General features: G+C 30.7%; 1 protein-coding gene across 1 annotated transcript in view; it reads right to left on the reverse strand.

The window, feature by feature from the left end:
- The window catches only part of LOC107437766 (uncharacterized), a 349,045-nt gene that overhangs the window by 48,849 nt on the left and 275,434 nt on the right, over positions 1-24,762 (reverse strand). Inside the window, exons 4-8 of the mRNA XM_016049867.3 lie at positions 22,296-22,538; positions 19,595-19,851; positions 15,895-16,188; positions 9,505-9,563; positions 4,729-4,790 (exon numbers count right to left, since the gene is read on the reverse strand). Of these exons, the coding sequence (XP_015905353.2) occupies positions 4,729-4,790; positions 9,505-9,563; positions 15,895-16,188; positions 19,595-19,851; positions 22,296-22,538 (915 nt within the window). The remainder of the gene's footprint in view (positions 1-4,728; positions 4,791-9,504; positions 9,564-15,894; positions 16,189-19,594; positions 19,852-22,295; positions 22,539-24,762) is intronic.

Below are 24,762 nucleotides of genomic sequence, written 5' to 3' on the forward strand. Positions count from 1 at the left end.
CCTTTTTTTTAAACCTAAAAATGACCATTTAAAAGAAAAGTAATAAATTATTAATAATTTTTTGTGCTAGTTTCATAAGTTTTTACTCATAATAAAACATATAAAATAGTTTTTTCTAATTTTATATTAATATTTAAAAAAAATGGTCGGAACTAGTCGAATACCTTAAGGATATTAAAATTATTCGATAAAGGTGATAAGACTTCGTTGCTAAAACTTTGTAACTATGATATATATATATATATATATATATGTAAAAAATTTGTGTTTAACCCTTTCCCATCCCTAAGGGGGGGGGGCTAAGACGTTATTCTTTTAAGGAAAGCTTTTGTGGNATCCCTAAGGGGGGGGCTAAGACGTTATTCTTTTAAGGAAAGCTTTTGTGGATAAAGTTTTGAGCGTTAGCCTAGTGTAAATTGATATTTTCTAGCATTGTCAAGCCTTTGGTCTTAAAAGAATTTCATTTACACGATTTCACATGGAAATAAAGTTAATTACTTTATCAAAATAATAAGAAGAACACGGATTTCCTGTTCCTCCAGAATAAATTTTAGGAATTAAATAACGGTCTACCTGTCTATTTAAATAAAAAAAAAATTTAGTCTTAAAATTTAATGAGTTACATAACAAAATGCTGGAGTTTTTTTTTTTAATATGAATTTAATTTAGGATATACGGTACTTGTTATTAAGGCAAAATATTTTTAATATAAAGTGCTTGAATGTTAAATTTTTTATTTTATTTGAAATTAATGTACAATACAGTAAAAAATATTACGTTTAAGACTGCATGTTTCCTTATTTACTACCTAGCAATTTGAGTAAGAATTTATTTTAAAAATTTTAATTAGTTTTTTTTCCAGATTGATCAGTTTTTTTTTCCATTTAGTAGTTGGATGTTGCAAGTTTATACAATTTAATATTAATAAACTTTTTAATTATGCAGGAATGTTTGTGATTTTTTATTTCATTTTTTTAGAAGCATCAAAGAAAATTTTAATGTAATTGCCATACACGAGATATTGAGAAGGCGAGTACAAATCATTAAAACTTGCTCTGTGTGTTGTACACAAATAAGATTTTTTTTTATTAAATTTTTTTTTTACCTAAGGCTTCTCAACTATCATTAATTTCTTTTCAGTGATAGTTATTTTTTATTTACTTTCTCAAAAGGGCAAAAACTCTACTGCTCGATGCAAAATTTTTTTGCTTATCTTATTTCATGTTTCACTAGACTAATTTATCAAATACTGAATTAAGATTTGTTTTTCGAAGACACTATCTTCAAATGAACTAACGATTTTTTTGCGAATGATATGTTATTTTTTCAACTGTTTGCAACAGTTATTACGAAAAAGCTGTATTTTTAAAACCTTTATTTTTCGAGAATTAGTTGTTGATCGATTTCTTTCAAAATTTGTATTTTGTGTTTTGAAACTACACAGTTTAAAATGAAGTAAAAATTTGCTTACCTTAGCATTTGAAAGTTTTATTAAAACATAATAAAATATTATTAAAAAAATATTATTAAAGAAATAAAATATTATAGAAAAAATAATAAAATGTTATTAAAAAAATTAAATGTTATTAAAAAAATGAAATATTATTAAAAAATATTATTAAAGAAATAAAATAAAATTGAAAGAATAACAAAACGTTATTAAAAAACAAAATATTACAAAAAAATAATAAAATATTACTTAAAAAATGAAATATTATTAAAAAAATAATAAAATATTATTAAAAAAAGCAATAAAATATTATTAAAAAAATAAAATATTATTAAAAAAATAATAAAACATTATTAAAACTGTTTTTTCGTTTGGAATTATTCTCAGGTTAAATAAATTTTATAATTAAAAAATTTTTTTTTTTTGATTTGTTAAAAACTTCCTGATATGGAAAAATTAAAAAGTGAAATTTTCGTTACAGGATCAGATTTTCTCATGTTCAAACTATTTGAACCCTATTTTTCAGATTGCGGTTACCTCCGTTCATATTTTGAAGGTCGAAAATCCAAATCAGTCGAAAATAAGGTATGTTTATTTTAGGGAAAGTAAGTTTGTGTGTCTGTTTTCGCAATTTAAAATAACAATTGTACTAGTTGATTACAGCCAGGTTCTCGAATCATTAAGATTGATTCCTAGTACGTGAAAACTCAATTATTCGATCAAAAGTTGTTCACGTTCTTTGCTTTATAAATGTTTCTCAGACATGAAATACACTCAATAATATCGGATCATTCTGATATTCAAGTATCTGTGAATTGTAATAGGTTTTTCACTCTTAACAGTGGTTATCAACCGATACTGAATTCTACGATTAATTGCTTCATTTACATACAAAATCAATCTAGAAAAACCTGCGTAATGCATCCGTTGGTTATTTTTCGAGAGCTGTTCGTTAATCTCAAGAAATCACAGATGGCACCAACCTCATCCGTATATTTAAAATAGATTATGCAAGTATTGCAAACATCTTGAAAAGTTTAAATACTCTCGCCGCTTTAACAATCAGCGCCCCTACAAAGAGTTTTCAGAATTGAACGAAATTTATATACTTAAGCACAATGTTGATGCAAATAAGTGATTAAAAAATCAAAGCAAAATGATATTTTCTTGCTGGAAAAAAATACAAATGAATAGAGGTTTAGTAGCCGCTCGGGCAGCCGCTAACGAGAATGCAAGATACGATACGGTCTGGAACTGAGGCACACAAGTCTCTTATGATGACATGTGCCATTTTGTTCAACATTTGCTAAAAAAACACAGCTAAATCGAATTAATTCGGTCGAACTTGCCTTCCCAAATGTTTCTAGATCGAGCATGCCCAAAAAGGTTAATGTATCGGTGTCATTTCTGTGACACACTTGCTGTGCGCAACCGAGCATTGTCAAAATGGCTCCTAAGAACTCTGCCATCAGTGGCAACAAATGTGGCAGTAGGATGTACCTCTGGGCTATCATGGCAACGTGGATCAACATAAAGGGTGATCGTAAGTCGTTTGCGATGGCACCCCATACCATCGCATAAGCTGCAGATGTGGTGTGCTGCGTTTACAAGTTTGATACCCACTCACCGTTGCTTCTATTTGGAGTGGTGTCACTCGTGACGGGATGGAACTGCAATAGAATGAAACCAGGTCATCTTAAATAATGAATCGAGATTTAATTTGTGCAGTGATGACTATCGTGTACGAGTATGAAGGTCCCGTGGTGAACGTTTCTATCTTCTTCAATTTATTTTATTTAATTAAATTTTCCATTCTTTGATATTTTTGGGGCACTTGGAATGCCTCTTTAAATAAAAACACATTTTTATTTATTAGGAAAGAATGCAAGTTTACTCGTTGCTTTTGATATGCATTGGCAATCTTTCCTAAATTTTGATGTGAGCTGTTAAAATTTTAATTCAAAAATCATGGCAAAAAAACCACCAGAAGTCTGTTTATCGAATTAACCTTAACGTTTGCGGTAACGAACATTTTATTATCTTCATGGTTTTTAAACCATTTAAAACTCTGGTACGGTAGAAAAACCATCAATACAAGACTATACGATTTTTTAGCCATTTACAACTAGCATGGTTTCGAAACTGCAAAAAAGAAATTTAACTGGATATTGGAGATGCTTTAGCAGCTTTATGGTGCTGTCATATACATGCGAGAAAGAGAGTATCGCATTCGAATAGAACAGAGACATATTGGGAATTGCAGGGCACTGAAAACTCTGCATGCGTTGAAAAAAATGGAAGAAACATTGCGGTATCAAAGATAGGACTCGAACCAGTGTTCTGACACTCATGAGATTGGCAGATTAGCGCTCTCGGATATAATATGTACCCGGCGGAAAAGAGCTAAGTGGCTTCATTGTTGGGGCCATAAAATTCTGGTTATTTAACCTTATTAGGTGAAAATAGATAATAAACGATTTTTCTCACAATTAACAGTTTGAATACGGTTTTATTTATGGTAATTTAACTATTTTGCTTGAATATGGTAAAATAATAAGAAAATTGTTATTTAACCATTTTTTTCCCCAAGAAATGTCTACCAGTGTAGACTGTACAGACTTTCTTATATCTATTAGATTGATAGTTTTTTTTGTTGGTTTTTTTTGTTGGTATTTTTTAAACAATCTCTTTAGCAGCTTTACTCAATGCTTTAAGAGTTTTGTGGTGGTATTTCTTAAATAGTGGATTGATATTCTTTTTTGTGTTTCGCAGACAATATTTTTCTTAATAAATTTGTGTTGTATTAGAAATCTATTCTAGTATTTTTGTGGTGATTCAGTAATCTTATCTAACATTTTGCGGTGAATAGAAAATGTTGTTTGTTATTTCTGTAGAGAAATGACAATCTCTTTTGGCATTTTTTGACATTATTTTAGGAATAATGTAGTGTATTGGCAACTCAGTTCAGAATTTTTGTGACGTATTGACAATGATCTAAGGTATTTTAGTGCAGTATTAACAATTGCATATGTCATTTTTATTATTAATTGGCAATTATTAATTTTGTTATTAATTTAGTATTTTTAAGTAAATCGAAAAGCTTCTTTTATTTTCAATACGTACATAGAATTAAATAGTAACTACCATTAAACTAGAATTATCATTAAACAATAAAAAGATGCTGGTAATTGAAAACGTTTAAAATTAGACATGAACTAGCTAAAAGCCTCAACTATAATTTTAAGCACAGTTAATTCTTAACTCGAATTTTAACTTACCAGTAATCTTTCAAATTCCAGTCGGCTTGCGTTTCTGTTTGTAATGACAGTTCCTACTTGTCCTAGAAAAGAATGAATAGTATAAAATTAAAAAAAAATCTTGTAAAAAGGTTACGCATATGAAGCATTGAAATTCTTAAGACCCTAAGCACATATTGCAAAAATTGAAAAAAATATTGCTAACTTGTAAAATAAAAATAATACTTTTAAAAACCACGTTTTTGTTGTGGAGAATAATAATTAAAAAATAAAAATTTGAAAAATGAAAAACGTGGGGAGCATGAAATGCATAACAGTACATATAGACATACATATACACATTTTCTTACTCATACACATGTACAGCCACATATACAGCCACATGTACAGCCACATGTACATGTACAGCCACATGCATATACACAAACGTATTCCACATACACATACACATTCAGATACAATTACAATTACAGATATACATACACATATTCTCAAGAGCGCACATACACACACTAATATAACTTAACTGTTATGTATTTCATGCTCCCCACGTTTTTCGTTTTTCAAATTTTTTTTTTTAACTATTATTCTCCACTACAAAAACGTGGCTTTTAAAAATATAAAAAACTAAACTGAGCGGAGCGACAGCCCTAGAGGGTCAAGGTCTACTGTGCCCATCTCAGTTTTTTAAAATCGATTGCAAAATTCCACCCGGACCGACATACACGAAGGCAAGTTAATATAAACGTGATAAAAAAATAAAAGAATGCGTTTGAAAAACAATAAAAACTATTGCAGTGTTAGCAAACGAAAATTTACAGAAAACTTTATAAGCTTTCAACAAGAGGATCTTTATATCGCTAGTTGATCAATAGATTGGAAAATACAGCAATTAAAAAATGTTCAAACTAGTTTGGACTAATGGAATGTTGGCAGAAAAGTTTTAATTAAATAACATGTTACCACATAAAAAATAGAAATAAATAAAAAAATGCTTAAACAGAAAAAATTAAAATAGTTTAATTGAAAAAAAGCATATTTTAAGAACCATTAGCATATTTTTGCCATTAATCAGTGAATGTCATATTGAAAAAAATAATCTCACAGCTTTGTGCCCCAATCTTTATCAATGGATTTAAAGTTTTATTTTAAATCCATNTGCATTAGTTATATACATTCTCAGACCTTTACAATTTAAAAATTTGTCGTAGTGGGGTTATTTTAGTATATCCTTAGAAAATAGCAAAAACATAGGTAAATGATTAAAACAAATAAAAAGAGAAGAAAGAGATAAAAAAAGAGGAAAATCACGAATCTGAGGACTCTGATTATATTTAAATGTAATTGTTATTATTTAAAGTTTAGTTTTTTGCCATTGTTTATGCCTGCTTTGCTCATTAATTTTGGTTACGTGAATTTAAAGAACTCCGCTTATTATTGTAATTTACTAAGTAACACAAAGCTTTTCGTAGAAATTCCCAAAGTAAAATATTTCAAACAATAAATTCCAAACAAAATATTCTGGGATTTACTTTCTTTTTTATAAAACTTACCGCAGTATTTTAATTGTTATAAAAAACATAAAATAGATTAAAATTTTTAATCACTGAGGATTTTAAAGTTAAAAGAAAATATATATTTACGCTATAATCTCTTTCAAAAGTTTCATTTCAAAAATAAACTTGCACAAGAAAGTAATGTTTGCTTAAATGGATTGAAATAATTTAATCATTCTCTTTCTTTATTCCTAAAGATTACCCGCTATTCATGGAATATCTCACTTTCCATTTTTTAGAAAACTGTTTCTTTAAATTTCGTTTTCGAGATTTCGTGATTCAAAAAATAATTCCTTTTAAGTTAGCTATGTTTGTATTTGGTAATCTAAAGTATTGTACAATCACTGTATTTGTCGAAAAAAGATTATTATCTTAATAAAAGCTTTTATGAATAAAAAGAAATGATATTGCTCATGGCAAATAATTCGAATTATTTAAAAAATTATTTTTTAACATGAATACATAGCAAAAAGACTTAAATACTCTCTCTAGTACTTCTATACTGTAAGACTTCTCTTTAGTTTTTTTGATACTCTTAGTTAATAATTTTATAAAGCCAATTTAAATATGATGAAATACAGAAATCAGTTTCATTTTACAACAATTGATAAAAAGGCTTTACGTTTAGTGAATTAAATTCTTCCATATGGGCAAAATCACAGCCAAGAACTGGTACCATAAATATTTTCATTTTATACAAAAAAAACAACTTTATATATTACTAAAAAGGAAGAAATATTACATATTACCGTAGCTAGCTCAGAGAAAATCTATATTGTGTATTGAAAAATAACTCAAAAAGGCTTGAATTATATATATATATTATAGCAGAATTGGGCATTCCTTCAGAAAAAAAACTTCTCTTTGTTGCGCTTAAATATCTTTAATTTTTTTAAAAATTAGCATATGAACACTGATATTACATATCAATTATTTTATTCTTTAAAGCTATTTATTAAATTGTGTTAAATTAAAATATAAACAAAATTTTTTTCTTTAATTTCTTACACTTAAACGAAATTTATTTTATTTAAGACAATTGTTTCCTAATGTTTGCCAATCCCGGTTTAAATAACATGAGAAGATTTTTAAAAAAAATTATTTTGTTTTCACACCCTTGGAAATCTAATTTGTCAATTATTTTTGTTACAACAATTAATAAATCTTTCGATCGCTTTGCAGTATTGAAACACTTGATTATTATTTAGGATAACAACACTACATCATATTCATCAAAGAAAGAATCTGTACTATTTATATGCAGGCAAAACAATAACAGGGATGTTTTTTTTCTTTACATAAATTACTTGCCTTCGAAACTACGGAAGTAAGCTTTCTAGAAAAAAAAAGATTAACCTTTTGCATTAAAATTTTGCATATTTTATATGTCACGAAATTCCCCTAATTAAGTAGATACTCTTAAAATAACAGAATGTAGTTGCAGAAAATAATAATGGATGTTATAAATTGCCTATTGCTAGTAGTCCGAAGTCAATAATAATATATTTGCTTATAGTATTGTTAAAAATAGTCCGAATTTCCAGTATAAATAGTTACTTCTTCAAAATTACTGTTGTTAAAGCCTGAGACTTTGTAATGACATGACAAATAATGACTGGGAAATCGTGATGGCTTTGGGGATAGAGCATTCGCCTTCCAATGAGGTAAACCGGGTTCGAATCCCAGTGATGACTGGACGATACGAATTCTGCATCCGGCTTGCCCTGACGACAGTGCTGACGTAAAATATCCTTAGTGGTAGACGGATTACGGGTAAGAGTCCCCTTGCAGTCAGGCTAACCGTGGGAGGTTTTCGTGATTTTCCTCAGCATTTAACGATTTTGAGGTTTTTCTCTCCATATCTCTATCAAAAAGTTCTCCACGAAGGCAAATTTCCCCTAATACTTGATCCAGGAATTCTCTGGTCTTCTGGATTGGGTTCAAAATTACAAGGCAACGGAGTTGAACATTAGTAGTCGTAAACCCAAAATTTGGTCGACTGTTAAACGATGGTTATAAAGTAAATAATAACTAGGATGTCGAAGGAGGAAAGACTTATGCAGTCTGCTCCAAATTTGAAGCCCAGCAGACCTCTGCCGAACATATTTTTGACTGCTTATGCCTTTCCAAGGAGGACTTATATGCTACTCCACTTCTTGTCATCGACTTTTTGAGGGTCAACAACCTATTTGATCTTGTCTGACTCAGTCAGACAATTGGAGGGAAAGGAACAACAACAAAAAAATAACTAGGATGTTCAGCAGTGATTTCTCTTTTTTATACATAAAATTCTTTCGAAATAAGCAAGGAAAAAAAACTGCAAATAAAAAATTATCCATTACTGACGAAAGCGGGACGGGCGCAAAACATAAATACGTCAATTATGAAAACACTGGTATTTTACATCTAGAGGACCCAATTTTTTTTCAAATTAAATTTCATTTAATTTCCATCCATTAATGATAATTAAGAAATTATTTTTTTCCCTCACTACAGCGAATAAGGTTTAAATTTTTAATAATTATCTCCTTCAAAATTAATGACGATAATGCGAAAGACTTTTGCTTAATGTCAAAACAAATAATGACAAGGGGGGTAACTTCTCTCGTTTCCTTCTAACTTAAGCGGAATAATACCCCGACGGAAGTGGGATCATCCTCAGAAGTGTCCAGAAACCATTCTTCATTTGTAGGAGGATGACCACACCACTACACGGACGCAATGGACCCTGAATGACTCGGATAAAAGGGGGACATTACTGCCTTTTCCTTTTTCTTTATACATTGAATCTTCCTTTTTTTTTCTCCTCCCAAAAGATGCGGGAACATCCAGAGAAGAACATTAATTTCAGTAATGGATTGTTTGGAATATTATTAGAGAAAAACGAATAAATGGCTTTAAGGGTTGAGTAAGCGAATAAAAAAAATGGCGAAAAAAAAGTGATTGAAGAGTTTTAAAATGCGTTCTTTTTGGGCTTTAGTTATTCCCACTGTGTATTTTGAGATTTATATCTTTAAAAAAGATTTGAGAAATTTTCTACTTCAAAAGGCTTTATTTATGTAGGTGGGGAAGAGATTAACAATTAAGAATAATTTATTATCGTGAAATATTTTCGGTTGCCTAATTTTTCGGAGTTGAGGTACTGATCATAAGTATTTTTATAATTTCAAGCATTGTTCATAATTGTATTGTTTTTATTTCAGTTTTTTGTAGCTTAGAAAATAAATTATTGCTTACTTACCAACTATTGTAGCGAAGATAAATACTCCTATGAGGTAACTGATGATGGTAAACATATATCTGAAATAAACAAACATACAAAATGAAATTTACTTCAGGAAACGAACGAAAAATAAATTATATCTATTTTTGAAGTAATAAGACGAATAACTTGTAAAGTTAAAAGATAAAGTAAAATATATTTTCAATAACCGTTTTTACTTCATTTCTTCAAACCTTTCACACTCCGAAAATACACGAGACTATCACTTGGTAATTTAATTTACTGATCATAGTAACAATTTTACCTTGACCCCAGTTTGGTTCAATATGGGTTCGATGAGACATGTTCAAGAAGGACCAATATTGGGATGTCTAGATTTTTCAATATTGGTCCTTTATAGGGCCAATATCGACCTATATACGGACAATATAGGGCTTATAGTGACTGAATAATAAATATAAGATATCGGGTGAATCTGATAATTCTATATACAGACGATATTAATTGTAAAGTGGTTGTAAAATATCGAGTGAATCGGACTATTCTATATAGGGCCAAGTCCTATGTACTAAATCTATATTGAGTCAAGATTCGTAAATATTGGTCCAAAGTTATTTTGCTGCTAAGGGAGATGTCCGAAAATACTCAAAAATTGTCACTGAGGATGTTCATCCACCAGTATCTCTTAAAGCACTCACAAACTATCCCTTAGCAACTTCATCCACTGAGATCTACGAATACATTGAAAAATTGTTATTAAGTACCTTCCTCCACTGAAATCTCCGAAAACAAGCAAATACCGTCACTTAGTACCTCTCTCCACTGATCTCTGAAATTTAAGGAATTGACAAAAGTCATGCGATAGCAATATGCAAATATACAGATGGCAGTAGTATCGCGTATAAGTGGATATATATGTGTAATGCATTGGCAGGATTTTCATTTACCAACTGAGACTTAACTTATGTTATACTGTTTGTCTAAGATAGGTACTCTGACCGCCACTAAGTCTGCGGCAGTCTGGTGCTATGGAAACAAGATGAGGGCATTTTAGAGAGGGTAGCTTCGACGAAGAGGTCTCCTTTTCTCTCGACGAAACCAGTCCTAAAGAGGGATACCGCACCCCTACTTAAAATAATCATACCTCGTTACCATAGTCACCGCCACAGCTCCAGACCAATGCCTGGCAGAGTACCTATCTTAGACAAACAGTACCCCTGCATCATCCTTCAATTTATTATCTTAGATGAAGGAGTAGATATCCCCCACGGGATAGTAACTCCGAATACACTGTATCACACAGTCAGGATTTTCATTTGTGGAGGATTTTCAATGCTAAAGAATATAAGGTGATTACTGTATTGGATATCATATTCCCAATATTCTTTCTGAAAACAATTTTATGTTATTCGATGTGCTCCATGTAGAAGACCAATCTATTCTAGCCTCTGGAAAGTTGGTCAACTTTTCAAATTCTTTTTTAACAAGAACTATAATTAAAAAAAAAATTACAATAGAAACTGAGCATTTTGAAAAATCATGACTTGGAAAAATTGATTTATCTTATAAATAAAATTTTACTTAATAGATATGTTTTAAAAGTATAAAAAATAAAAATTGAAAAGTTGATTAACTATCCCCGGTTTCCCCTGTACTTAAAATTAATAGATTGCTGTTGTTGTCGTAGGCCATTAAGGCAAGAGGTGTGATTGTTCTTGTTTTCCAGTGGCTCCATCTATGGCCAAGAATTCGACTTAAACGTCACATTTGCTTATAGGTCGGACCCATTCATTCATCCACAGATCATAATTTTGCCTTGAACCTGAGAACGATTAATCTCCAATTCAGTACCCCCAGAGGTTTAATTTGCAAAATTAATAGATTTAAGAAATTAAAAATCATTTAAGAAAATAAAAATAAAACATAATAACAGTGGCATCGAGTGTAATGGTTGGTGAGCAAAAAACTTATCCAATAGATTTCAAAATATTTAAAATCTGCATTGTTGTTTTCAAAAATAACGATTCCGATAATGCACGTTTTAAGGAAATATGTTTTATCTGCTTGTAAAGGTCAAAAGATAATTTTTTCCGTATTTGATAATTCTTCGTGCAATTTTGAGAAAAAAAAATAGCACAAGTATTTTTTTTATTGGTGTTACTCGATGCCATAGAATTTAATTGCTCTCAAAAGTTTTTCTTCTGTTTTTAGAGTTATTTCATGAAATTAGAGTGAAACTTAAGCTTTTAAACAGAAAAGGTCAAGATTAAAAAAAGTTCAAGCAAGTTGATATAAATTGGAGGATATTGATAAGTATAAACTCCGTACTGTTTAGACTTTTTTAAAATAAATTATGTTAATTCATTTATATAATATGAATTTAATAATTTATTTCCTCTTGATTGAAGTCATTGAATGTAGAATTGAGTTGTGGCAAAAGCCGACATTGGATAAACTTAGTACTCTACATAAGCTAATCAATCCATGCTGTAAACTAGTCCAAAATAAAAAAGAGAAAAAGAAATATCTCTGAGGTACAGTGAGCAACAAAAAAAAGGAAAGAAAAAAGAGAAAAAAAAGCGGACAACCCGGAATATTTTTTGATCTAATTATAGGATCTTCACTTTCTAGGACTAGGTCTTAATGATACTAGGGGATGACTTTAAATTAGCTAATTAATTAAAGCAAACGATATTTTAAGTTACGAAAGACACAAAAATGCAATTGGCATTTAGTACGTGAAAATTCGATCATTGGAACGAAAGTTATTCAGGATGATATCTTTTTTTATTTGTCCACTGTACAACCAGAATTAGTGAATATATGTACCTTTCCGTAATATGAGTCGAATCGCACTAAAATACTTATTTTTTTGCGTATCACAAAAGCAACAGTTTCTTTTTCTCATTAAAATAAGATACAAAAGGTTTGAAGCTGCTTATTTTTGCTCAAAAATAAACTTTGTGAGTTTAATATCTTTATCAAAATATTTTTAGAAATAATAAAATGATAAAAAAATTCAGAAATGATTGTTTTTAAACGTATTTATTTTGTTGATTTGAAAGCTGATGAATATAAATAAATCAATAAAAATAGAAATTACCTGCGAAAAAAGAAGCCTTTAAAAATGAAATGCGGAAACATCTCTTATAGTTGTACTACAATGAATTTAAGAAAAAAATTAAACGTTTTTTTACGTTAATCAATACTGTAATAATTCAAAACTGAAATAATCGTAGCTAATTTATAAATTAATCTTAAATTACTGCAAGAAACAACATCATAAATTAATCCATTCCATATTAGTAGTAATTCAGGATAAAATGGAAATTATTCTAGATTTAATACAGTTTAAATACTTATGTACCTTTCAGTATCAATTAACCAGTGTACCCTTTAGCAGTATCAATAAAAATACACTAAAAGTGTTTTTGTATTCCATACCTACATAACAGTCAACTTTTTTTCAGCCAATAAAAATTGAAAAGTCTTAAACTTTTTATTTTTGTTCTAAAATTAATAATAGGAACAATTTTATCAAAATGTTTTTTCATAATAATTTAAATACTAGAAAAACTTTAAATAACTGTGTTTAAATTGTGCACACAAATTAATATATAAAAAAATAAATAAATAAAGTGAAAAGTAACTACCGCAAAAGAAGCCGTTAAAAAAATATGTAAACGCCCTTCATATTTGAACTAAATTGAATTAAAGAAGGAAAAAAAAAGATTTCTTACATTGCCCAATAAGATTTCTTACATTGAATATCATAATAACTCTAGCCCAAAATAACTGGTTTAAACAGACTAATTTTATAACTTAACCATAAATTATTGCAAGAAACAATATCATAAACTAATTCATTCCATATCTGAAGATAGAATGGAATCTATTCTAGATTTAATTTAGGGTGAAATACTTGTGTACCCTTCAGCGGTTATCAGGGTTTTGACTGGAGGCCATATTATTATATTAATTTCTACCCACTCGCTAAATAAGATAAATCTGTATTAGGTATGAGGAACATATTAGTAGAGAGGATTCATTTTGCAGAGATTTGTGTGACTGTTTTCGCATCGAATTCTCTTAATTAAGTAATGATTTTCGAACAAATGATTTGGAGGTTTTAATACGTGCGTTAAAACCTTCTGATGTGAATAACATGAACAATGCAGGTGAGGTAATGGTGTACTCATACAGTACGTGAGCAAATTATTAGTCGCACTATAAGATTCTACGTAAAATCTTAATTACTAGGTGATACTGCTTAATTGTTTTTTTTTTTGCGACTGAAACCAGTTTTCAATTGTTTACGTTCGTGTACCAATTGGTTAAATTAGACGATCTATAATATGAGTTCAACGATTGGATAAATTAAACGATACATTATATAAATATAGAATATTTATTATATCTGGTATTTTATTAGTATATTGTAATAATTAGACCAAATTATTCGACGCACTGTAGTTTTTTAATAATTACATGTTTGAATGTGTTTAGATGCAATACTTTTATATTTAAACATATATGTAATGGGTTGTTATTCAAGAGATATTTTTATACACTTTCTATTTGCATTTATTTTTAACGTATTCCATTACAAACCGGTTTCAGTTGCGTAAAACAATAAAGCTGTACAGTATCACCTGATAATTAAGATTTTACGTCGAATCATATAGTGAGTCTAATAATTTGGCCAGGAACTGTACGCGATAAGAAAAAAAAATTAAGCTAAGAAGTTTAGCGTTGTGAGATAATTAATTTGGAGTTCGATGCGCTAGCGCTAGTGGTTCTTAGAAAAGAGGAACACTGCTAAGAAAGTTTAACGGCAACAGTGGAGTGAGGTTTTTAAGAAAAAGATTTTTCTTTAAGGTAATTTAAAACTAAATACTTTTGGGGCATTAAAAGTGTAAAATTGTAAAAGGAATTTGTATAAAAAGGAAGATTGTTGGAACGGAAAGAGCAAAAAATGATGTATGAGTACTTTTAAAAATCAAATTTCCTACAACGCAAATTTACTATCACTATTATAAATTTATAAAACCGGTTTCAATCTCGTAAAAATAATAGTTGAATTTTAATATCTTCCAAAATATTTTTTTTACAGAAAGATTAATTTAATAAGATATGAATGATTGATCATCCACATTTTATCGATTATTGATCGATTATCGATTATATTATCGATTATTGATCATTGATTGATGAAAATGGTCAATGTCATATACAGACTTTATATATATATATATATATATCCGCTAACCTTATAAGGCAATAAATTGTTCTCCCGGTCAAATGACCGGTTGTGGTAGAAATAGGTATACGACAANTATATATATATATATATATATATATATACAGTGGTGACCAAAAGTGTGGACATTTTTTGAAAGTTTCATGTTTTTCAACTTTGTGTTCTTGTAGAATATATTAACTTTCACTTAAATACAAACGTTTATATAACAAATTAAAGGTAATTTAATATAGAATTTAATTATAAATACTGCAGTACAATATCTGTATTACAAAAAAAGTTATTCGACTAATAGTAAGATCTACCTTAGATTTGCACTTTTTTAAAGTGATACTTACACAATCGATACTTAGTAGGATAACCCTTATTTTTTAAGACAGCCTTACAGCGTCTTTTCATCGAGTGAACGAGTGTTTGGAGTTCATCTTTCGTAATCACATGGTGCCAAGAATCAATTATAGCTTCAATAAGTTGTCTTTTATTGGATGGACGTTTTTTCCGTACGAGAATTTTCAAACGTCGCCACAAATTTTCAATTGGATTGAGATCAGGGCTGTTTCCTGGCCATGGTAATATATCTTTGCCTTTATTTTGAAACCATGCGTTCCATACTTTTGCTGTGTGGCATGGAGCTGAATCCTGCTGAAAAATAAATGGTGCGTTGTTGGGGAATTTGATCCCTGATGGAAGGCATCAATTTTGGTTTCAGGACATTTTTGATATTTTTCCTTTTCCTAATATTTTTTGTTTTTAAGTAATAAAAATATTTTTTGAAATTTCCATAAGGCTTTTTTCAGAGCAATGTATAATGTAGTTTTCAGTTCCATATAGTTTCCCAACTTAAAAAATTTTAATCTATATAAAAATCAAGACAGAGGCTAACGTACTTCCTTCTTCTATGACTCTCCACATGCTAATGGTGAAAGCATGCGAAGTGTTGCCATAGGTAGAGAGTTCTGCTCTACGCCACCTGTCGCCCATTTAGATCGCCAATTGAGGAAAGAAAAATTAAAAATGCAAAAAGTAAGTAAACAAAATATTTTTATCATGAATATCTAAATGAGTCAAATTTAAATCAGCTTAAGTTTTTAAAATTTACTTTTTTTAAAAACCTTTTTGAAATAATAGGTAAAGAATATAACACTTACTGAAGATTCGTAGCTGGTGTCGCCAAATCTCCAATCGTTGTAAGAGTGAGTGTTGACCAGTAGACTGATCCCAGGTATTTCCTTGACAATGTTGCGTAGTCGTAAACCGGTTTCGGGTATGACCACTCCCCAACGAAATTTTCGAATTCAGAGAGGAGGTAGTAAAAACAACCGAACCAATGAGCGAGGAGCAACAGGATGTGTATCAGGTTCACAACTCTCCACAAATTTGGATAAATTGTTCTCGATTCCACCATGTAATACAGTCGAAAGGAACGATACAGTTTTAAAAACCTAGAAAATAAAATTTCAAGGGTTGATATGCATGCGGATGTTCTGTAATCTTCACCCTTAATATAGCTTTTTAGAATCATTAACAATAAGAAAGAAAATAAAGCTTTTTCACATTGGATACTGCAAATATTTATTTAAGCTAGGAAAGAAAAAAAACATTGATGAGAATTATTAATAGAATTAATTTATCACATTAATGGTAATCTGACAATAAAACATTAAAACCAGTTTTATTGCCAGAGAAAATCTGAGGATTTGAAATACGATTATTAGAAGCACCTACAACTGCTAATTAGCACTGAAACAGGTATAAATATTTAGTTCAATGAGCAAAAAACGGACCACCCTGAATAGCTTTTCATTTAATCGTCACGTTCTAGGACTCAATCTAATGGATCTAGGGGTGACCTAAAATATGCTAATTAATTAATTAGTTACGTAATCAGACACAGAAATGCAGTAAAGCCGTATATAAAAAAGTGGTGTATTTTAAATTCGATTTCTCGGGAACTATTCAACCCATTTCGCTCGAATTTTGTATTTTGCCCATGCAAAATTACTTAATTTAAAATCATGTAAAAACATTATATCTTACAATTCAAACTCTTTTTGACCATTACTAAACAAAATAACAAAAAATAATAAATATTAACTGAAATTTATTTTTTGCATGACATTTTTCTTGGATAAATGAATTTTATAATTATGAGCAAAAATTTTTCATTTAGCATAAGAATTTCTCGAGATATCCAAGTTATAAAATTAGCATTATGAGATCCAAACTTTGAAACACTTCTCCTGACCAAACTATGGGGCCTTATTTCTCAGATTGCGGCTTTCCCCTATACTTTTGTTTTCAGAAATCTGAATCCGTCGGAAAAAAAGATAAATATATTCAGAGAAAGTGCGTTTTTGCGTTTGATTTCGTAACTTAAAATATCGCCTGTGCAAATTAATTAGTATACTTGAAGTCAACCCTCTCAAACCGTTAAGATTGAGTTCGAGAATCCAATCATTAGATCAAAAGTTATTCTGGGTGGTCCGTTTTTATCGACGCACTGCAAATCTGACTTCCTCAAAGCAACTGCAGTAGCGCAGATCGTTAGTTCGATTCTGGCAGTCGGCTAAACATCAAGCGTGTATACGCAGCAAGAGTGAGTGCACATTAAATCTGCCGTGGTTGAAAATCTTCTTGTTAGTCGTGGTGTTGAAGTTTGGAGGTGGGTATCAACTCAGGCGATGTCCACGTCGTCCGACAGGGATCAATATTACGTGACATTCCTATTAAGGCTGTAAAAAGATAGAGCCTAAGAAACGGAGCTTGATCATGGTTAGTTGGTTTATCAATGGTGATTTTAGGTATCGATATCATTTTGCCCAAAAAATACTGTCTGTTATAATTGTGCGAATATGTTTACGTTTACAAAAAACATTCAACAGATTTAATCATTAATTACTAAGAGTAATATTGGCTCTAAATAGAATGAAGGCCAAAGACGCAGACATGATTAGCTCAAAAAATTATTTACAATATTTTTTAATCATTATTTACGTATTATTTTTTTGTGTTTAAATTATGTTTATAGTTGTAAAATATTGATTTCACAAAAAAAAAAACTATTGCAAACAAACTTACAAAAGACCTTTCCTGACACTGAAAATTGAATTGAATTTAACTGATCCCTAAATATTTATTTGATTTACACTAAAAACTAAATTCAGTTACTCTAAAAATTGAAATGAATCATACTTAAAATTGAATTGAATTCTTCTAAAAATTTAATTAAATGATACTAAAAATGGAATTGAATTGCTTTTAAAATAGAATTGAAAACTAACGATTGAATTGATCTACTCTAAAAATTGAATTGGAATTTTCAGAAATTTTGAAAACACTACAAAGATTAACTTTTGCAAGGAAAAAAAAAAATATTATCAAATTCGAATGTTCACACTAAAAATTGAATTGAATTATTCTAAAAATTGAATTAAATTGTACTTAAAATGAAATTGTATTTAATTTAAAATTGAATTGAAAACAAACAATTGAATTGAATTGATCTGCACTAAAAATTGAATTGAAACATCCGGAAATTTTGAAGAATANTTGGAGGTGGGTATCAACTCAGGCGATGTCCACGTCGTCCGACAGGGATCAATATTACGTGACATTCCTATTAAGGCTGTAAGAAGATAGAGCCTAAGAAACGGAGCTTGATCATGGTTAGTTGGTTTATCAATGGTGATTTTAGGTATCAATATCATTTTGCCCAAAAAATACTGTCTGTTATAATTTTGCGAATATGTTTACGTTTGCAAAAAACATTCAACAGATTTTATCATAAATTACTAAGAGTAATATTGACTCTAAATAGAATCAAGACCAAAGACATAGACATGATTAGCTAAAAAATTACTTACAATATTTTTTAATTATTATTTACGTATTATTTTTTTATGTTTAAATTATGTTTGTAGTTGTAAAATATTGATTTCACACACACACACGCACGCACGCACAAAAAAAGTCAAAAAGCGTATTGTGAACAAACTTACAAAAGACCTTTTCTGACACTAAAATGTGAATTGAATTTAACTGATCCCTAAATATTTATTTGAATTACACTAAAACTAAATTCAGTTACACTAAAAATTGAATTGAATCATATTTAAAATCGAATTGAATTATTCAAAAAATTGAATTGAATGACACTAAAAATAGAATTGAATTGCTTTTAAAATAGAATTGAAAACTAACGATTGAATTGATCTACGCTAAAAATTGAATTGGAATTTCCGGAAATTTTGAAAACGGTACAAAAGTTAACTTTCTTAAGGAAAAAAATATATACTATCAAATTCGAATGCTCATGCTAAAAATTGAATTGAATTATTCTAAATATTTAATTAAATTGTACTTGAAATAAAATTGTATTTAATTTGAAATTGAATTGAAAACTAACAACTGAATTGATCTACACTAAAAATTGAATTGAAACATTCGGAAATTTTGCAGTGCAAAAGTTAACTTTCTTAAGAATAAAAAACTATTAAATTCCAATGTTTTTGTTAATTTTGAGAAGACACAATTCCTACAATTTCGACTTCTATCCATCATTTCTCCAAACCCGAAAATTCAAACAATATATTACCCTCTGATTATTTTCCTTCAGATTCATTTCTGATTCGAGTTCCAACCAGTTATTATTGAGCAAATTTAAAATTTTTTGGAGTACTTTTATTCTACCAGAAAAATAAAACATTTTATAAAAGCTTGTACTACCATGCAGAAAACTTTTTGACACTAACCTATGGTTGTGTTCGCTCTTTTTAAGAATAACCTTCCCCGTATAAAAATGATTTCTGCGAAAAAAGTCATAAGAAAATTGATAATTTTGAGACATACCTAGGAAACCGAACGAGTGGCAAGACTCCAAATTGAATTTGCACCAAATCTAATGGTAAAATGGCTACAATGTCCATTATAAAGCTCTTTGACTTCATGTAATGTCCTGCTAATTTTCTACTTTCACACACCATTAAACCCTGTTCTAAATAACCCGTTCTGAACTGGAAGGCTATGTCTAATATGAAAACGACGTCCGTAAAGCCGTCTAAAAAGTACCAAAGTGTTGACCAGTCATCCTGAAGCTCTGGAAAAGCCTGAAAAAGAAAAAAAAATCGTAAGTATGGAACACTCAAAATAATGGAACTCATCATCATCATCATATTTGGCCAGACAGCCCAATGTGGGCCAATGCCTTTCCCTAGATATTTCTCCATAGCGACTTCCGCTTTATCTTTGATCTTCAATTCTTTTCAGTAATTGCCTAGTTATTTTCAGTTATCTGGGAAATAATGGAAGACATTTTCGTAGAATTCTTTTTCGTCTCCTTTGCAAATCATCATGCAAAATGCAGCGCGTGCTGGATCTTCATCAAATTTCAGGCCATATTTACAAAGATCTATGATAAGAAACTGAGAAATTTTGTTATGATAAAGACAACTTTAGTAATAGTTTTATCGATGTCCATACGCAATATTTTCGATGTCTGTGAAAAAGACAACGGCGAAAATATGACCAAATTCTTAAACTCAGATTGTTATTTGAGAATTCATTTAATGTAACAGGAAATAAGTATTCCACAAAGTCACGACCTAACATCGCGAACGATTGTAACTTTCACCTTCACTTGCAGCATCATCCTTCATCGTGATCCGCTTCGTTGACTGATTCAAAGATGGTTCTTCAGCCCCTATGAAGTTCTGACGACCCAAACTCACAATTTTCTTGTGCCCACTCTTAAAAACTTCCATAAACGAACATCATTTTAGGATAATTTGCGGGAGGCGTACACCAAAGTTTTGAAGAACATTCTGAAGGAAGTCTACTGCCTGGAAACTTCTTCAATGCCTGGAAATCTATTTGCTTCGTAGACGCTCGAATGCGTCTATGAATCGATATACTCGATTCATAGACGCAGGAGGAGATGGGACTATTTTGACTCATTTTAATGAGTTTTACTGACCGGATCACTACATGGATTTTAATTGACTCTGTGACATTGAACAAGTCATGCTCACACATATGCAGTAAACGATACGATAGATATAAAAACATACTGTAAATATCAGCAAGTAGAAGAAAGCATGCACTGTGAGGCAGTAGTAAACCGCTAAATGGTTAATATATATGTTACGGTGAAACACAGAAATCTGGTGAATGTCAACAATCACATAGTCGCTTTGGTGAATGTCCGAAATATTTGCTATATCCAATTTTATATTAATTTATTCGTTGATATTATTATATTTATTTGATAAATTTATATTTATTCTGTATTTTAATACTTACTGACGATAGATTGGAAGAAGCATTAGTGATCCGCTCGGCAAATATATACCGGGCAATGGCAATTTACCTTAAGAAAACATCAGTGCAGGGTATACCGGGCAAATGTATACCGGGCAGTGGCACTTAATCTTAAAAAAACATCAGTATAGGGTATACCGGGCAAATGTATACCGGGCAGTGGCGCTTAACCTTAAAAAACATCTGTGCTGGATTAAAATATAGAATAAATGTAATTATGTCCACGAATAAATTCATATAAAATGGAATGTAATAAATATTTCGAACACTCACCAAAGCATATCTGTGATTGTCGACATACACCGGTGAGGGTCCGAATGTACAAGAATGAAATGAAATATTCGATCTTTCACCGACATATTTGGTGTTTGTCGACATTCACCGGTGAAAGTCAACAACCACCGATTTCGGTCTTTTGCCGTGACATATATATATATATCAAAAAAGGTTATACAGTAATTGAAATATTTTAAATATTAATGTAATTGTAAGTAGAAGAAAAAATAATGTGTACGATAGTTCTGCGAAAGATAACATACTGACCATGTCATTAAATGATAGTATTGAGAAAGAAAGCACGCAATCTATGTCGGTAAAAGACAGTAATGTGAAAGAAACTACACTGTATATGTAAGTAAACGATAGTATTTTGTAAAAAAATATGCTGCCTATGTCAGTAAACGATAGTGTTGTGTAAGGAAATATGTTGCCTACCTCAGTGAACGATAGTATTGTGTAAGAAAATATGCTACCTATGTCAGAAAACGATAGTATTGAGAAGGGAAATATGTCGCGTATGTGAGTAAACGATAGTATTGTGAAAGGAAATATGTTGCCTATCTCAGTAAATGATAGTATTGTGTAAGGAAATATGCTACCTATGTCAGAAAACGATAGTAATTTGAAAAAAAATGTATCGCGTATGTGAGTAAACGATAGTATTGTGAAAGGAACTGTGTTGCCTATCTCAGTGAACGATAGCATTGTGTAAGAAACTATGCTGCCTATCTCAGTAAACGATAGTATTTTGTAAGAAAATATGCTGTCTTTGTCAGAAAATGATAGTATAGTGTAAGGAAATATGCTGCCTATGTCAGAAAACGATAGTATTGTAAAAGGAAATATGCCACGAATGTGAATAAACGATAGTATTGTGAAAGGAAATATGCTGTGAATGTGATTAGACAAAGAGAGTGATTTGCTAAATAAAAATCTTATGAAAAGTGAAGTCAACCTGTCTGACGATGATGGTCCATGCATTGTAAAGAAGACATATAGTGACGAGTGAAAGCCAATAAAAGAGAATGTTTTCGTCAGGATTGACGACGGAGCGAAAGAGTCCAAAGAGGTGGCTTTTGAACATTCCTTCGCCTGCTAGTCTTGCTGAACCTTCAGAGGCGTTCGGATCTGAAACAGGACGGGTCGAGAATCTCTTTAGGAAAGAATCCTCTCTTTTCAGTGGCGGCTTCTTAGCAACCTATTACAAAAGAAGTATCTGTCAATACCAGAAAATTATTTGATAATGTGTATACAAATTTGCTGGTTGGCAATTCTACACACGTCACCGGCGTTTATTTTGTAATTGAATATGAAAGAAAAGCAAAACACTTTAATTTTGATTTCATGCATAAATGTTATTGACCGATGACGAGTTATCTGGGCATTGCAATTGCAATGACGAATTAAGTCGTCGCCGGTCGTTAATGCGTTAAGAAGACGCTATACCACGAGAAGAGGGTGGCGATTTTTGTTATCTTCATTGATATTTCGAAATTTAAAGTTTAGAAAAAAAAAAGAATTTAGGTGAACCCACTGTTTAAAAATCAGTAAAAATGTTTTCAAAATATCAAAGTGAAAACAAATCATTGCAGAATAACTTCCACAGCGTAATCCTGTCATGATTTGTTTGCATTTTGATATTTTAAAAACCTTTTTTTAGCATTTGAAACTGACTTACATAAACTCCATTTTTCTATACTTGAATTTGATTTACTTTACTTAAGTTCAGGAAAGAGAATTTGCTATTAAGGGTTTCTCCCACGGTCTAGAGACCTCTTAAATACTTCAATAAGGTATGACGTTTGATAGTATTATTTGGTTTTTAATTAAGATAGGCCGAACTATTAAAACATAATTTTCGACTATCTAATTATTACTTAATTAGAAGGCCATTTTTATTTATACAGTTTTCAGTCATGCAGTATTCCACTATCAAGTATTTTAACCCCTTCCTTCTCGCTCCTGTGAAAATGACGGGGTGAGGTTTCGCCCTCTATTTCTCACTCCCGTGAAACTTCCGGGCTGGAGTGTTCAGTAGTAACGCGCCAATAATAATAAAAGTAATTCACATCTTTCGTGCAGAAAACATTTTATTTCTCCTTTTACACACCAGATGGCAATACCAGGATATTTTTAAGGTAATTATAGATAGTTAGTTTATTTTAAACTAGATGTTAGCACAAATCAAATACGTGTATTTTTTTTATGACCGCCGTTGAACAGTTGACCCAATTTTTGGGCGAAATAGGTACTTTTATGACTGTTTTCTTGAAAATTAACCGATCGTTAAGGGTTTAATGATAAGCACGCTTTTAAAAAGTGTGCCATATTATGAGGCAGCTTATGCTTTAGCTAAAGAAGGAACTGGAATAGTCTCGAGTTATGACACTCCAACCTTTCTGGAAATCTATTCAAGAGTAAAATCTGCTGTTGCCTCTTCTTGATGATCTCCTTCGCCGCATAACTAGTATAATGACCTGGAGGTGCTCTGAATTTTGAGGGTGGTTGCGCACTACTACAGAGTTAAGACCATCAAGTGGCAGATAAAGTGTTTTGGCGAGATAGGTTGCGTGTATCAAATCCTGCATTTTAACTGGATCAATAGTTAAAATTTAAAAAAGGAGAAACACGAAATTTAAACATATTTTAATAACTAAATTGAACTCATCCAGGATCATACTCAAAGACGTAGAACATTAGAAAAAAGTGTAAAGTATAATGGTATATATGCATTTCATCCACTTGAAATTCAGTTCAGTTCGTTAAACTTCAGGAAGAAGATTACCGAGAATACATAGAAGATATATAGAAGTTTATAAGTTAGCCAGGTTTCTAACTTTCGTACTTGAACCTAGTATGTTGATTACACCATAGTGTCTTAGATAAGACCAGGCTAAAAAGATCATTCCCATTTATGAAAAATGCAATATCGATCTCGAATTCCACACTCGATCTTTGGAACCTGGAGGAAATTGATATTATATTTTCTGAACGTATACAGACTCATGCATACGTTTTCTGAAAGTATTCGCAAATTCTGAATGTATGTGGGACGTAACTGGCTTAGTAAAAGGCTTGACCAGTTAAGATAAACACTAATAACTACACTTTCAATGCAGACAACAACGGCGATCATATGACGTGATGGCTCAGGGGATAGAGCATTTGCTTTACAATGCGGTGAACCGGGTTCAAATCCCAGCGACGACTGGTAAAAACGAGTTTCGCACAATGCTAAGTTAAAATATCCTCAATGGTTGACGGATCATGGGTTAGAGTCCTGTTGCCGTCAGGCTAACCATGGGAGATTTTTGTGGTTTTCCTCTCTATGTAGCACAAGCGCGGGTTAGTTTCATCAAAAAGTCCTCCACGACGGCGCAATTCTCCTAATACTTGATCCAGGAGTTCCCTTGTCTTCTGGA

The sequence above is a fragment of the Parasteatoda tepidariorum genome, chromosome 7 (genome assembly GCF_043381705.1).
Source record: "Parasteatoda tepidariorum isolate YZ-2023 chromosome 7, CAS_Ptep_4.0, whole genome shotgun sequence".
Classification (NCBI taxonomy): domain Eukaryota; kingdom Metazoa; phylum Arthropoda; class Arachnida; order Araneae; family Theridiidae; genus Parasteatoda; species Parasteatoda tepidariorum.